The sequence below is a fragment of the Nilaparvata lugens genome, chromosome 4 (genome assembly GCF_014356525.2).
Source record: "Nilaparvata lugens isolate BPH chromosome 4, ASM1435652v1, whole genome shotgun sequence".
NCBI lineage: Eukaryota > Metazoa > Arthropoda > Insecta > Hemiptera > Delphacidae > Nilaparvata > Nilaparvata lugens.
Window position 1 is genome coordinate 51,370,642 of NC_052507.1, and position 13,101 is coordinate 51,383,742.

Sequence of the window (13,101 nt, forward strand, 5' to 3'; positions counted from 1 at the left end):
CAATTACCCCGATATTTGCTATCAAGTTTTATTAATATTGAATTGAAGATTAGACTTTAATTGAGAAAAAATGTAATATTACAAGTCCTATTATTCAATTTTCGAAAATCCACAACCATTCTGATCTTTCGTTGTCCTGATGCATCAGGTTTCTTGGGTAGGACCCAAATTGGGGAGTTGTAGGGAGAGTTTGAGTGTTGAATAATTTTTTTCCTTAAAAGTTTGTCTATTTCCAATCGAATATCTTCTTGGAAGATTTGGGGATGCCGGTAGGGATGTCAATCCCGGGATCCCGGTCCATTTTTGATACCTAACAATCCCGGGATTTTTCAGAGTCAATCCCGGGATTTTCGGGATTGGAAACCTGAAATTGTGAATCACATTTTTCCAAAAACAATCCAATATGAAATTTATTTATGGTGATGAATATGAGTTTCTATAACTAATTTATTGTTCTAAGTGCCTACTCTTTACTGCTGGCTTAATAAAATTCGCATTATCAGTTCGCATAATTGGCAGAATGGTTGTTGATTGGTTGTTATGCCTCTACGTTTGTTTCTGTTTACACAGCACCACAATTACCAGTCTAGACGGTGGAATATTTGCAATAGTGCTGATGGCATTTCCTTGAAATGCATTCCGATCGAACTTTGAAAAGACTTCAGAAATCAGAAATAAAAAAGCACGATTCACTCACTGTCTAATTATTCCTCTCCTCTTCTCTTTCTCTATCTTAAGTAGAAAGTAGAATATCTAGTTGAAGTAAATATTATAGTTGCTCTACGAAATTTCATTTAGTATAGTGTAGTGGTTCAGCTTTCGCAGTGGTTTGGTCGGTATGGCATTACTGTTTTACAAAAAGTATTCTATTTTATTATTAATATTATCTGTTCATAGAAGATTTGGAGTGTCATTTATAAGCTTAGAAAATTTTGATTTACATGAATCATTTATCTGTACAATCAACTATAGTTTCTTCTTGTCTGGTTCCAACCTCTATTAGCTCAGGACAAATGGTCGTAAGTTCATGGACAAAAACTGAACACATACATTCATTACTATCAATATTAACAAGTCCTTCTTCAATTCTATATTTATCTGCATTTACTTCTTTAATTATTCCTAACGTCATTACCGAGGCTGACTTAACTGGGACCGAAATCATGAAGCCTCGATGCAATCTAACACTCTTATTATCGAACAAGAATAACAAATCCTTCTCTCCATCCTTATATTCCAGCTTTTTATTATCAAAGTTTAATTGCATTTCATATGCACACATGGTTTCATTCCCAAGCAGTATATCATACTTGGACGAAAAATCAAATACCATATAGTTTTATCTTATGAGGTTTGGAAAATACATGCTCTATATTACAAAATACATACTCAATCCCTGTGCTTTCTCCAAAACTGGAGTTTTCACAATAAAATCTTATTTGTAACAAGTTATGCCTGGAGAGATTAGTGAAGGATGTACATAGTTCTTTGCAGATCCTGTATCTACTAGCCATTTCCTATCCTTCTGATCTACAAAGTAAGGAAGCTATTTATTAAGGATGTTTAAGTCGAATTGCTGGGTGGGTCTGTCGCATATTGGAGGCCTGACCCTAAAAAATGGTCACATAGTCTGTTCAGCAATTCAGTCAAAGTGCAAGTTGAGATTGCATATTTTGAATCAGGTTCTGAGTCTACTCACTACTCTGGCAATCTGAGTTGTCATCTTCCAGATAGTTGACTTCATATGGAGACCTATAATTGCTCAATTTTTTGTACAGGGTTCGTTTGCTGTGTGCGCATGAGTTAATCCAACACAAAACCCAGATACCAGCAGCTTCACTGGATCCTGAAGGTCACGCAGTTCTCATGACAAGCTGGATATGATCCTTTTGGTCTTGCCCTCAGCATTCAGCTGGTGTCAATCATCAATTAGCAATTAGCAAGGAGCTACAAATTAGCAAATCAGAGATGCTCTGCAGACGCCTCCAAAACCTGTTCAAGATCAGCACCCAATTACAGATGTATCATCTACAAACATCAGAGAGAACCGTGGTTGTCAAGGTCATTTATCATTACTAGGACAGTGTAGACCCCAACACCGCTCCCTGAGGCATACCAAAGCCACTCAAAGAGTCTGCGCTGGAAGCTTGCACCACCAACGGACACAAAAAGGAGTCCTTTCAGAAAGGTGAGAGTTAGTAGTATAAAAAGGGGGAGTCTGGGGCACAAGTGCCCCAGACTCCCCCTTCACCTCAAGGTCATCTAGGTCAACCAAACCTAACCTCAAGGTCATCCAGGTCAACCAAACCTAACCTCAAGGTCATCCACGTCATCCAAACCTAACCTCAAGGTCATCCACATCATCCAAACCTAACCTCAAGGTCATCAAAGTCATCCAAACCTAACCTCAAGGTCATCCAAGTCAACCAAACCTAAAAAAAAAAAAAATAAAAAATAAAAAAATATTAAAATAGAAAAAAAACAGAGAACATTTTTTCGGAATTCAGAGAACATTTTTTGGAATAATGGGAAAATGAACATTATATTAAATTCATGATGCATTCAGAGAATTAGATTCTGGTGTAAATCATTTGGTGATTTTAGGGCTGTAAATTCTACAGACAGTGGGGAATATCTTTTTTTCAGTGTAAGCTGTTGCAGGGCTAAAACCTGTCAAATCAACAAGAATTTTGTTTGCAGAAAATAAGTTGTTGCTGCAATCAATGGCTCAGGTTTCTGAGTTAGAAGATCAACAGTGATGGGTGCAGGTTTTTTTTTTATTTTTTTTTTTTTTTTTTGACCTGGATGGCCTTGAGGTTGGGTTTTGTTGACCTAGATGACCTTGAGGTTAGGTTTGGTTGACCTAGATGACCTTGAGGTTAGGTTTGGTTGACCGAGATGACCTTGAGGTTAGGTTTGGTTGACCTAGATGACCTTGAGGTTAGGTTTGGTTGACCTAGATGACCTTGAGGTTAGGTTTGGTTGACCTAGATGACCTTGAGGTTAGGCTTGGTTGACCTGGATGAGCTTGAGGTTAGGTTTGGTTGACCTCGGTGACCTTGAGGTTAGGTTTGGTCAACTTGGGTGACCTTGAGGTGAAGGCGGGTTCTGGGACACTTGTGTCCCAGAACCCGCCTTTTTATACTACTAGAGTTCAACATGGAAAGTACTGAGTCCCTCAGACCATAGAAACTCAGCTTTCTGAGTAGAATGCCATGGTCCACTCATTCGTTGAAGGCTTGCCTCAGATCACACAGAGCAAGAGGCTCACCATCCCAGAAGGCAGCATAAATCTGCTCAGCAAGATGGTCCACTGCACCCATCACTGTTGATCTTCTAACTCGGAAACCCGAGCCATTGATTGCAGCAACAACTTATTTTCTGCAAACAAAATTCTTGTTGATTTGACAGGTTTTAGCCCTGCAACAGCTTACACTGAAAAAAAGGTATTCCCCACTGTCTGTAGAATTTACAGCCCTAAAATCACCAAATGATTTACACCAGAATCTAATTCTCTGAATGCATCATGAATTTAATATAATGTTCATTTTCCCATTATTCCAAAAAATGTTCTCTGAATTCCGAAAAAATGTTCTCTGAATTAACTAGTCAGGGCGATTGTTCTGATTTCTAGTTGAAATTCGTCTTTATACTACTGAATAAAATGCATACTAGTATATCCCATACCTGCGTGCAGAAAAAAACCATGAAATATAATTTTCTGGAGTATACTGATGAGTTCAGTTGGTGTGTCATTTCAGGCTGGGTAAATATTTATTAACATGAACATAGTTATTTGCATTCCATAAAAATAAGTATGTCAAAAATTAACTTTTTCAGAAAACCCTACCGTATTGCTTTACAAAATGGTATTCTTTAGAAATTTATGTGTGGAAGTGAGAAAGGTGAAAAATTGTTTGAAGTTATTTCTTGACAAAACATAATAATTTATTCCTCTCTTCTTAGGCCTAGTTAAATTTTCTACAATATTACAAGGCAAATAACTTTTCTACTCGAAACCTGTTGTAGTCTATTATAAGCTCACATGTTGGGCATGATTCACTTATATCAATACTTTATCCTCCAATCATTCAAGAGGCATCATCTCAAGTAAATAACATAAAGTTGAATCTGAAAGAATTATTTTTTTGCATTTCCTTGCATACCGTACCGGTACCGTGCTCTACACCTACTCACAGTAATCCTATACCCTATCTTATCTATATCCTGTCTTGAATTCTTATTAACCTTTTCTGATCCATATGTTACATTTTGCACAGTGTTTGTGAGAAAAAAAATAATACAAAACAGAAGAAAGTTTGCTTGTATATCAATAATGAAATTAAATTGGCTTTCACAGACTTTCAAAATTCCACTATCCAAATTATACTTTAACTACGGTAACGTACTCATCTAGATAATGATTATTCTCAAAAATGATTGCAGTCACCTCTTAATAGAACTGGATGAAATTCTCTTTTTTATTTGTGATTCTTGAATCACAAATGAAAGTGAGAACTTTGATTGAAATTAGCTGACTTTATTATTTACAAGTATCTTACATACTCTAAATAAATTACCTTATTAAGCCAAATTTCTGCATTATTATCTATCATATCAACTTGAATTGATTACGGTACATGACTTTATGAGCCCAAAACACTCACTGTTCTTGTAATAATATTTGTACATAGAAACTATGATTGAATTCTTAATTTTACTTGAAATAATAGGGTATTATTATCACAAAGGTAGCATGTGTAATGATACAACTCATATTAATTGGTCAACAATAAAGAAAAGTATAACAATAAGACGACCCATCCTCAATTATTAATGAAGACCAGCTTATGTTTGAGAAATTGAAACCTCGCAAATGCTCCAATTAAATTTCAGATTAATATATTTTTATGACGGTATATATTTGATATTTATTCAATACATCTTACATTGCCAGCAGGTCTGACAAGTCCTATATGGCAAACACTGGTAATAATAAACAAAATAATAACACTTCTATGGAAAAAAATTAATTACAATAATAGTAGCCTACATGATAACATATTTGTGAAAATGCATGCTGAAAATGAAAATGATGGGTGATATGAATGAATGAAATCAGCAGAATTTACAGGGAAGTGGAAAATATGAAAGGTACAAGTGGGAGGATATTAAGGCTAGGTGAGGAGTAAGGATGTAGAATATGGAGGATTATGGATATAAAGGAACCCGAATTTTCGGTGGGGTTCTACCACTCTAGCACCTTGGGTTGTTGGAACGCTAGGACTGCTATTCTAGACCATCAGCACCTCAGCAAAATTAGTAATTGAATGAGATTGATGAAATAAAGATTAGAGAAAATAGAGCAAATAAAATAAATGAATAGAAATAAGAATGAGAATATCAATTTGAGTGAATAATAATGAATGGAACGCAGAAAAATGAAATTAACATTAGAACAAACTTGACAATAGCTTAGTCAAGCAGATATTTGAACAGGTTCCTCTTGAAGCAAGCCAATGAATTGTATTGGATCAGGTGGTAGGGCAGGGAGTTGCATGCTCAACAGGCGGATGTGAGGAAAGATGAGTTGAAAATAGCTGTTCGATGAAGTGGTATTTGGCTTGTGAGGTGATGAGACCTAGTGCCACAATTGGATTGGATGTCAGCGAGGATTGTGAAGGAGTCTCGAAGATAGCCAGGACCAACACTTCTTACAATCAGCTTGTGAAACACCAGAAGGAAATGCCTTCTGCGCTCCATCAGTTTGAGCCACCCCAGCTCCTTGAGAGGTGCAAAAAGCTAAATTGCTCAATTCCTTTATTCTCAGCTTTCCAAATACTCTTAACTACAAAGTCCCCATATCTTTACAAATTTATTTCCAAAAACATAAGGCTTCGTATAGCTATTTATATACAATACATTTTAACAATATTCATATAAGGATTAATCATGCTGATTTTCAAACTTGTCACACCAGAATAGTCACAATATTGATATTTCTCTTGATATGTTAATAATTATTATGATACTTTTACATATCATTATCATCATTCACCAGTTATTGGTCCCAGAAATTTTAAGAGTTTCATCATACTTTGATTATTCTCGCATGCTTATGATAATGTATCAGAGAAATTGAATGGATATTATAAATAAAAATACTGAGTATGTCTACGGTAGCCTATCTGTATTGCAGTAGGCTACTCGTACATGAAGATTACCAAATTACAAATTGATCCTAGAACATTGAGCAGTAATGATTCTTCTTTAAAAAAATATTCACACTATTCATTTATATATGGTCAGCAGCATATATTTGTTTGACATCTTCGACAATTTGAATGCAATTGCATGCACATATAATTACGGTAGTGACCATTGATAATTTATTGATCTGGTTTAGACTAAGCAACCATCTTATTTGAAGGTGCATACTTCTTGATGTTTTATTCGAAAAATGTTATCCACAAGTTATCAAAAAATATTATTATCAATGAATTTATGGTACCGTACAATAAATTCATTATTATTTATTATTATTATTATGGTACAATAAGGTATTTTGATAAATAATACGGTAAGTGAATTCTCACATTTCAACAAGATGCTTTTTTAGTTTCAAAATTTAAAATAACAGTAACTTGCTGCTTCTATTAATGGAATATTCTAAATATCTCTCAAGTTTTTTCACCAAAAAATTACCTAACATTAAGTCAGTACCGTACTCCAACGAGTTCATTCCAAAATGTATCAGGCTCTCTGGAACAGTAACTCTTTGGTTACCGGTACCGTATACTGTAATGATTTTGGAGCATATAGTGAGTACCGTACCAGCGTTAAGTTTATTTGTGGATGTTGAGAGTAGCCTATTCAAGATAGGCTAATCGATACGAAAACAGAAAATATAACAATTTTGACGATGAGCAATTTTTTCAATATTATTTTTATCAACATTAATATCCAATGCTCTGTATTGTGACTATAATATCCATTCTAGCAACAATAATATTTCGATATTATTCTTTTATCAGTTTCCTCCGGAACAGTAACTCACCCACTCTTGAAAATGATAATTACTTTGAATTTGTCTCTCAAATATATTGAACTGATATAGTCTATACTATAACTTGAACTCTTATCGGCTTCTCATCAGCCAGTATACAGAGTCTGTCCGGAAAGTAATGTCAATGATTTTTTTCTACACTCATTGTACACTCCAGAGTGCTGCTGCTGGGAGACTAGTAGGCTATAGTTAGGGATCTTGTGAACAAAGCCCTGCTTGAGAGTTTCCATAGGCATTTCCATGAGATACGTTTTCGGGGCGCGTCAGAGATCAAAATGCAGCGCTACCTCGTGAACGATGTGTGATGAGGACCCATACTTTTTAGGAAATGTTGTTGAAAAATGAAAATGGGTCGTACTCGAACACCCAAGACTTATCTCCAGTGATAAAATTTCATGAAAATTCTGGGTCGTCATCACACTGCGTTGCTCAAGGGAACACTGCATTTGTACTCTGGCGTGTCACAAAAACGTCTCTCACGTAAATGCCTTTAAAACCCTAGGAGAGGATAGAGACAAAAGGCGCAAAGTCAGCTTTGTTCACAAGATCCCAAACTACTATAGTTTCCCAGTACCGTACATCAATATTCTGGGATGTACAATGGAGTCGGGAAAAAAATCATTGACATTACATTCCGGACAGAGCATGTATAGGGTATCACACTTGTGAGTAGAATAGGCTACTTATATTAAAAATATTGATTTATATGAAGCTTTTCACCCTTGAAACGAAAACCTAGTCATGATATTTTTTCTCTATAAATTATAATTTATCCCAAAACTACAATAAATTTAGTATATATTTGGTGATGTGCATTAAAAAAGTCATTTATATGGTATCTAATGAAGCTCTATTCTTGAAAAATAATTAATGATACTCTATTGATATGAGTTACTGTACTCACATTATCAATATGCATTCATCAACTCATACTATAGCATTCTATCCAAACTAATATTAAATTTCAATATTTGTACAATATATTTAATATGCAGTTCCTCTCTGCATTGAAATTGGTTCATATTAGTTAGGTAGCCTACTATAGGCCTACAAGGAAGGCCTACAGTTTTTGTGGATTCATCCATTACCTATAAATATAGTAGGCTAAAGTAGTAATGATACTGATATAGTAATTTTTTTTGGATTGTGTTTCCTTTTAATAAAAATCATGATTGGTAAATATTTTATCCCACTATGGTGATTCAACTTATATAATATGTCAATTTATTTATTACTATACTGTATAACTTAATATGTAACCGATTCTATAGACCGTCTTATTGCACTTGAGTCTCAATTAGGCTATTTCTATGTTAGTAGGCATAGGTAATGTTGAGTTTAAGTCCAATGTTATGAAACATTCCATCCTATTCTCTGAACTCATATAACCATCACTATAGGCTTATAGGCCTATATGTTAGGCCTATGCCCTCGATTTGAAATACATTCTACCAATGTACGGTACCTAATAATTAACGTGGCCAAGTAATCCATGATTGTATTTCATCAACTCAACTAAACAAATCCTATTTATTCATTTGGATGTTTATTTATAGATTTGCTAAATCATGAGCAGAAGCTATAAATTAATTTTTTATTATAAATAATCTATCAAGTTTTGTTTTCAAACATTTTATATCTTCTATAATCCTATTCAAACAATCTACCAAGTTGTATTGAATAAATTAATTTCTTCAATTCCACTTCTCATTTATGAGCTGCCAGCTAATTAACCACTCTGAAGTCTCTTATAACGATATAGACGTATAAATTCTGAGCGAATAATAATAAAACTATCACTCACTATTCATGTAGATGTCGTTATCAATGTAATTTAATAAAACCTATTCTACAGTAGCCTACCTAATGATTTTCGGATGCTACATGCGATGTTCAGTGCTTCAATATTCAGTGTAGACTGTTATGAAGTTGGGAATATTTTTCACGAGACAAAATAGTTGTACAACAAACAAAATAGTGTTTGAATGACGGCGAATGGTGTTGATGTTGATGAATTGGTGTTGAGCGTCGTCGCCGTGTTGCATGCATCACCGTCATCACAGCTCTGGACGCAGCCTCTCGCATACCTGCAGCGCACCATTCACAATTTCAAAATCATCAACAATCATTCAATATGCTTAGTACTGTTTTAATTCAATTTGTCAAATATGAAAATCTTTGCGGTTTTGACAGATAAAAACGCATTTTAAGAAACGAAACGCCTTGAATTTAATGTTTTAATAGTAAATCTTTAAAATTATTTTGGATATTCGGTCTATAGATGAGATGTCATAAGATATAAATGGATTTCATTGTTAATGGATTGAGTGAAATCACTTACTACAGTAATGCAAACAGAATAAATAAGTTATAAAATAGATTGACCAATTCATATAGGGTCGATTCTAGAAGGAAGGAATTCGATGCAATCATCATAAACGGTGTACACTACTCAAAACATTATAACAAATGTTTATATCAAGACCATCAATAATGCAAAGTTTTAAGAGTAGTAGACTACTTTTACTGTAGGGAAGAGGAAAAATATTATTTCTAGAATACAGTAGTTAGATACCATATGTGAAGGAATAAAGGTGTGCTACGGTACCTAGTTGATTAGGAATGGAATAAAAACAAATTAAGTCCATTAAGGTATGCTAGAAAAGATAATTATGTTGTTAGAATACTTGAAATGTTGGAATTCAAATGATGATATACAGAAGTATGTGAATAAATAAAATCCAATACATACCGATCATCAAAGTAGAAGCCCCCACAATGAGACATTCGGATCAGCTCTGTGTCTGTAGTCAACGTACCACTATCCAAGGCACATCCTCTCACCATTATGCTGTCCCCTGTGTCATCTTTTAGTAAAAACATAACATATATATTATTACACCTCTCCATGTGAAAATGGTTATAAAATTCTACTCTATGAGAGAAAATCATATGAGTACATAATTATGTGAAAATCTAAAAAAATCTATAAAATGTTTTTCATGTTCGTAAACACTCATAGTAACATCTACTTACATCTTTAAAACTCTGGACAGTAAAGTTTGATCTGGCAGTTTTTTAAATTAGCCTAGTCATTTATTCCATTTTTGTAAGATTTATTAGTATCTTTAAATGCCTGTTTTATTATCTATATAGTATCTCTTAATATTTTATTAGTATCTTTATGTCTGGTTTTCACCATTTATTTCTCTTGAAATTCTGTATCAAATTCATACATCACATGACTACCTCCCATCATTAAAATGAAGTTCGATTTAAAATTGCAAATATCTAGATGGCGGGCAAAAATTTTGAAGGCACAGAAATGTAGCTTTTTCAATTCGAATAGGATCCCCAAACAAACCTATTTACTGTAAAATTATACCAACCCTTTTATGAGACTCTATATATCAATATATTATCAGAGAGGGTCTTATTGTAAAAATGCCTCTTGAGTTTTCAAAGTGCATGAAATATCACATTGATCATCATAAATGGTGTTCTTTGCGCTTATCAACCAATGGCTCAAAATAATATTCCAAAATGTCTTATATGGTACATGCCCTTTAATATAACGTAGCATTCAATAATTTATTATAAAATATGGTATTTCATAAATAGTCTATATACAGTATCCGGTGTTGAAATGTCTCACGTGCAGGCTCTCTGAAGACTGCAGATTCTCAACTTGATGTAATTTGTGGGTATATTTCTGAGTACTGTATGATGACTTTTTTATAATTTTAATGATCATCCATTGGGGTCTATTCCATAAGAGAATTAAGAGTTCTAGTGGAACTTAATTCATTTGAAATGAAGAGTTGACACTCACCATAGATGCCAGTCAGTTTGATACAGGCCGTAGCTGGGAAAAGGCCGTTTCTCCCTTTTCTGCCCCCCATGCAGGGTGACTCCAGAATGTCCACCGTGTAATTGTTGTGGAATGGATCGTCACAGGCTGGATTGTTGCCATTTATTGATACACATTTGAAACATCCTATCGAACCTTTGACGGTAACTGAAAAATAATTATTGACCATTCAAATAAAATATGAATACTACTCATGATTACAGTGATAATTATATTACCCACAGTATGGCCATTGGAATTTTTTTTCCTGCCGCCGCCATGAAGATTCCAAATATTTGAATTTTACAATGGAGCTTATATGGGATTATAAGTAAAATCGCTTGCTTTTACTTATTGTAGAATCTGACAAAGCATTTATTGGAACAGGTCCACTTTGATACTCGTTTCGTTACTACGTAGATGTCATTTTGTCCGTTTGCACTGTCCGGTGACGTCACAGTCACGGTTACATGTCACTGTCATACTCAAGATTGTTTTCTAATATTATTCGTCATATTATTCATAGTTTCAATTTTAATATTTATATTATTCAATTTTTTGGAATTTATTTCGTCTTTTAGGCATCTTACTTTCTAGATATTTGCTACTTTTTCATCAAACGTTTGCCTACGTGTCTGGCATTTCCGGCTTGTCCCTTTTGTTGCTAAGGCGTTAGCTTGTTTCCTTGTCTTTCGATCACATCTAGTTGGTGAGTGCACATTCACTCCTGGTCTACTTTTCTTCATCCAAATTCATCTGGTTTACTGAACGTTTTAAATGTGAATTATTCCTTCAAATTAATTCTTCAAATGTATTCATCAACTGTGATTAAATTATTTATCAATTTCTTCGTGTATTTACGTTGATAAACTTTGTCAAAGTTCCATAGTATTGTGTTAGCGTCTATTGACATTCTTCTAACAACATGGCTTCGCCATTTGAAACTCAAACTTTCAATTTCATCATCTCTACCGTATGGAAATCAATCTAAAAATTTCACAACTTGGAATTCCAGTTATTTGTTTGGAATTCTACATGTTCCTGTACACATTCCCACTGGGGGAATCGCCTACTGTGTTGGATGCTTCCATTTGCATCATAACGTGGCCATCATATCGGCGCTTGCTGAACGTCCTTGGGGTACCTTGGGGTACCGTGGATTCCTTGCCTATCTGCCTGGCTGCATCTCTTCCTCAAAAATTTAATTCAGGTTATGTAAATCGTTTTATTCAATTTTCATTTTTTACTCATGTATTGCATAATTGTTTATGAAAATACTAACAGCGTGTCAAAACTGGACCACGTTGTTCTCTATTTCTAATTCAAACATTTTAATTCGCATTCATATTATTTTTGTAGCTATCATTCAGCTTTTACGGTAATTAAAAACATTTAATTGTCCGTACTTATTTGGCATTCAAGCCTATGTTAATGAATTCAATATGTTACAGTGTATGTCTCATTGTCCTACGTTATTTCAAGATTTTAATATGTATTACATTCAATTTTGATAGCTACCCTTGGCTCACAAGCGTATTTTCATATCTAAATTATTGTATTAATGTCGACCGAGACATTCAATTTTGTTGATAGCTACCCTTGGCTTGCAAGTGTATTCTCATATCTGAGTTGTTCTATTGATGTCTAACTTGACATTCAAATCATTGAAGGCCTATGTCGCCTGTATTAATGTATTCAACATTGACAATTATTTCATTGTATTTGATAGCTACCCTTGGCTTGCAAGCGATATCTTAAGGCCACCGACTCCTATTTCAATGTGTATGACATTGATTTTGGAACTTACTTATGTTAATGTCGACCAAGGCATTTTCATTTCTGAACTTACTTACTTGTGTTAATGTCGACCGAGACATTCAATTACTCTAAGATTATTTGTATTAGTGTCAATCAAAACATTCAACCATTTCAATATATAGAGCATTATCTACATCTCATTGTCATTTGTTATTATTCTTTCTAAAATCATTAAGATTGAGTTTTTCAGCAGTAACTTTATTATTGTATCATTTAAAATTTTCTATTCTCAATTCAGGTATCATTGGCAGTATCTTATCAATTGTTGTCAGTCTTCAATGGTCATTGGTGTCATTGACTTAAATTCATTCAAATTTTGTAATCGCTCATTTTCTAACGGTTTTATTCCATATTGTGATAAAATTCT

The 13,101-nt window shown here is 34.1% G+C and overlaps 1 protein-coding gene across 2 annotated transcripts in view; it reads right to left on the reverse strand.

Moving 5' to 3' along the window:
* Positions 1-3,926: 3,926 nt before the first annotated feature.
* Positions 3,927-13,101, reverse strand: part of LOC111061876 — a 52,388-nt gene continuing 43,213 nt past the window's right edge. For both annotated transcript variants that reach the window (XM_022349573.2, XM_039425782.1), the window contains exons 3-5: positions 10,899-11,084; positions 9,819-9,933; positions 3,927-9,153 (exon numbers count right to left, since the gene is read on the reverse strand). In XM_022349573.2, coding sequence (XP_022205265.1) covers positions 9,009-9,153; positions 9,819-9,933; positions 10,899-11,084 — 446 coding nt within the window. In that variant the 3' untranslated portion in view covers positions 3,927-9,008. The remainder of the gene's footprint in view (positions 9,154-9,818; positions 9,934-10,898; positions 11,085-13,101) is intronic.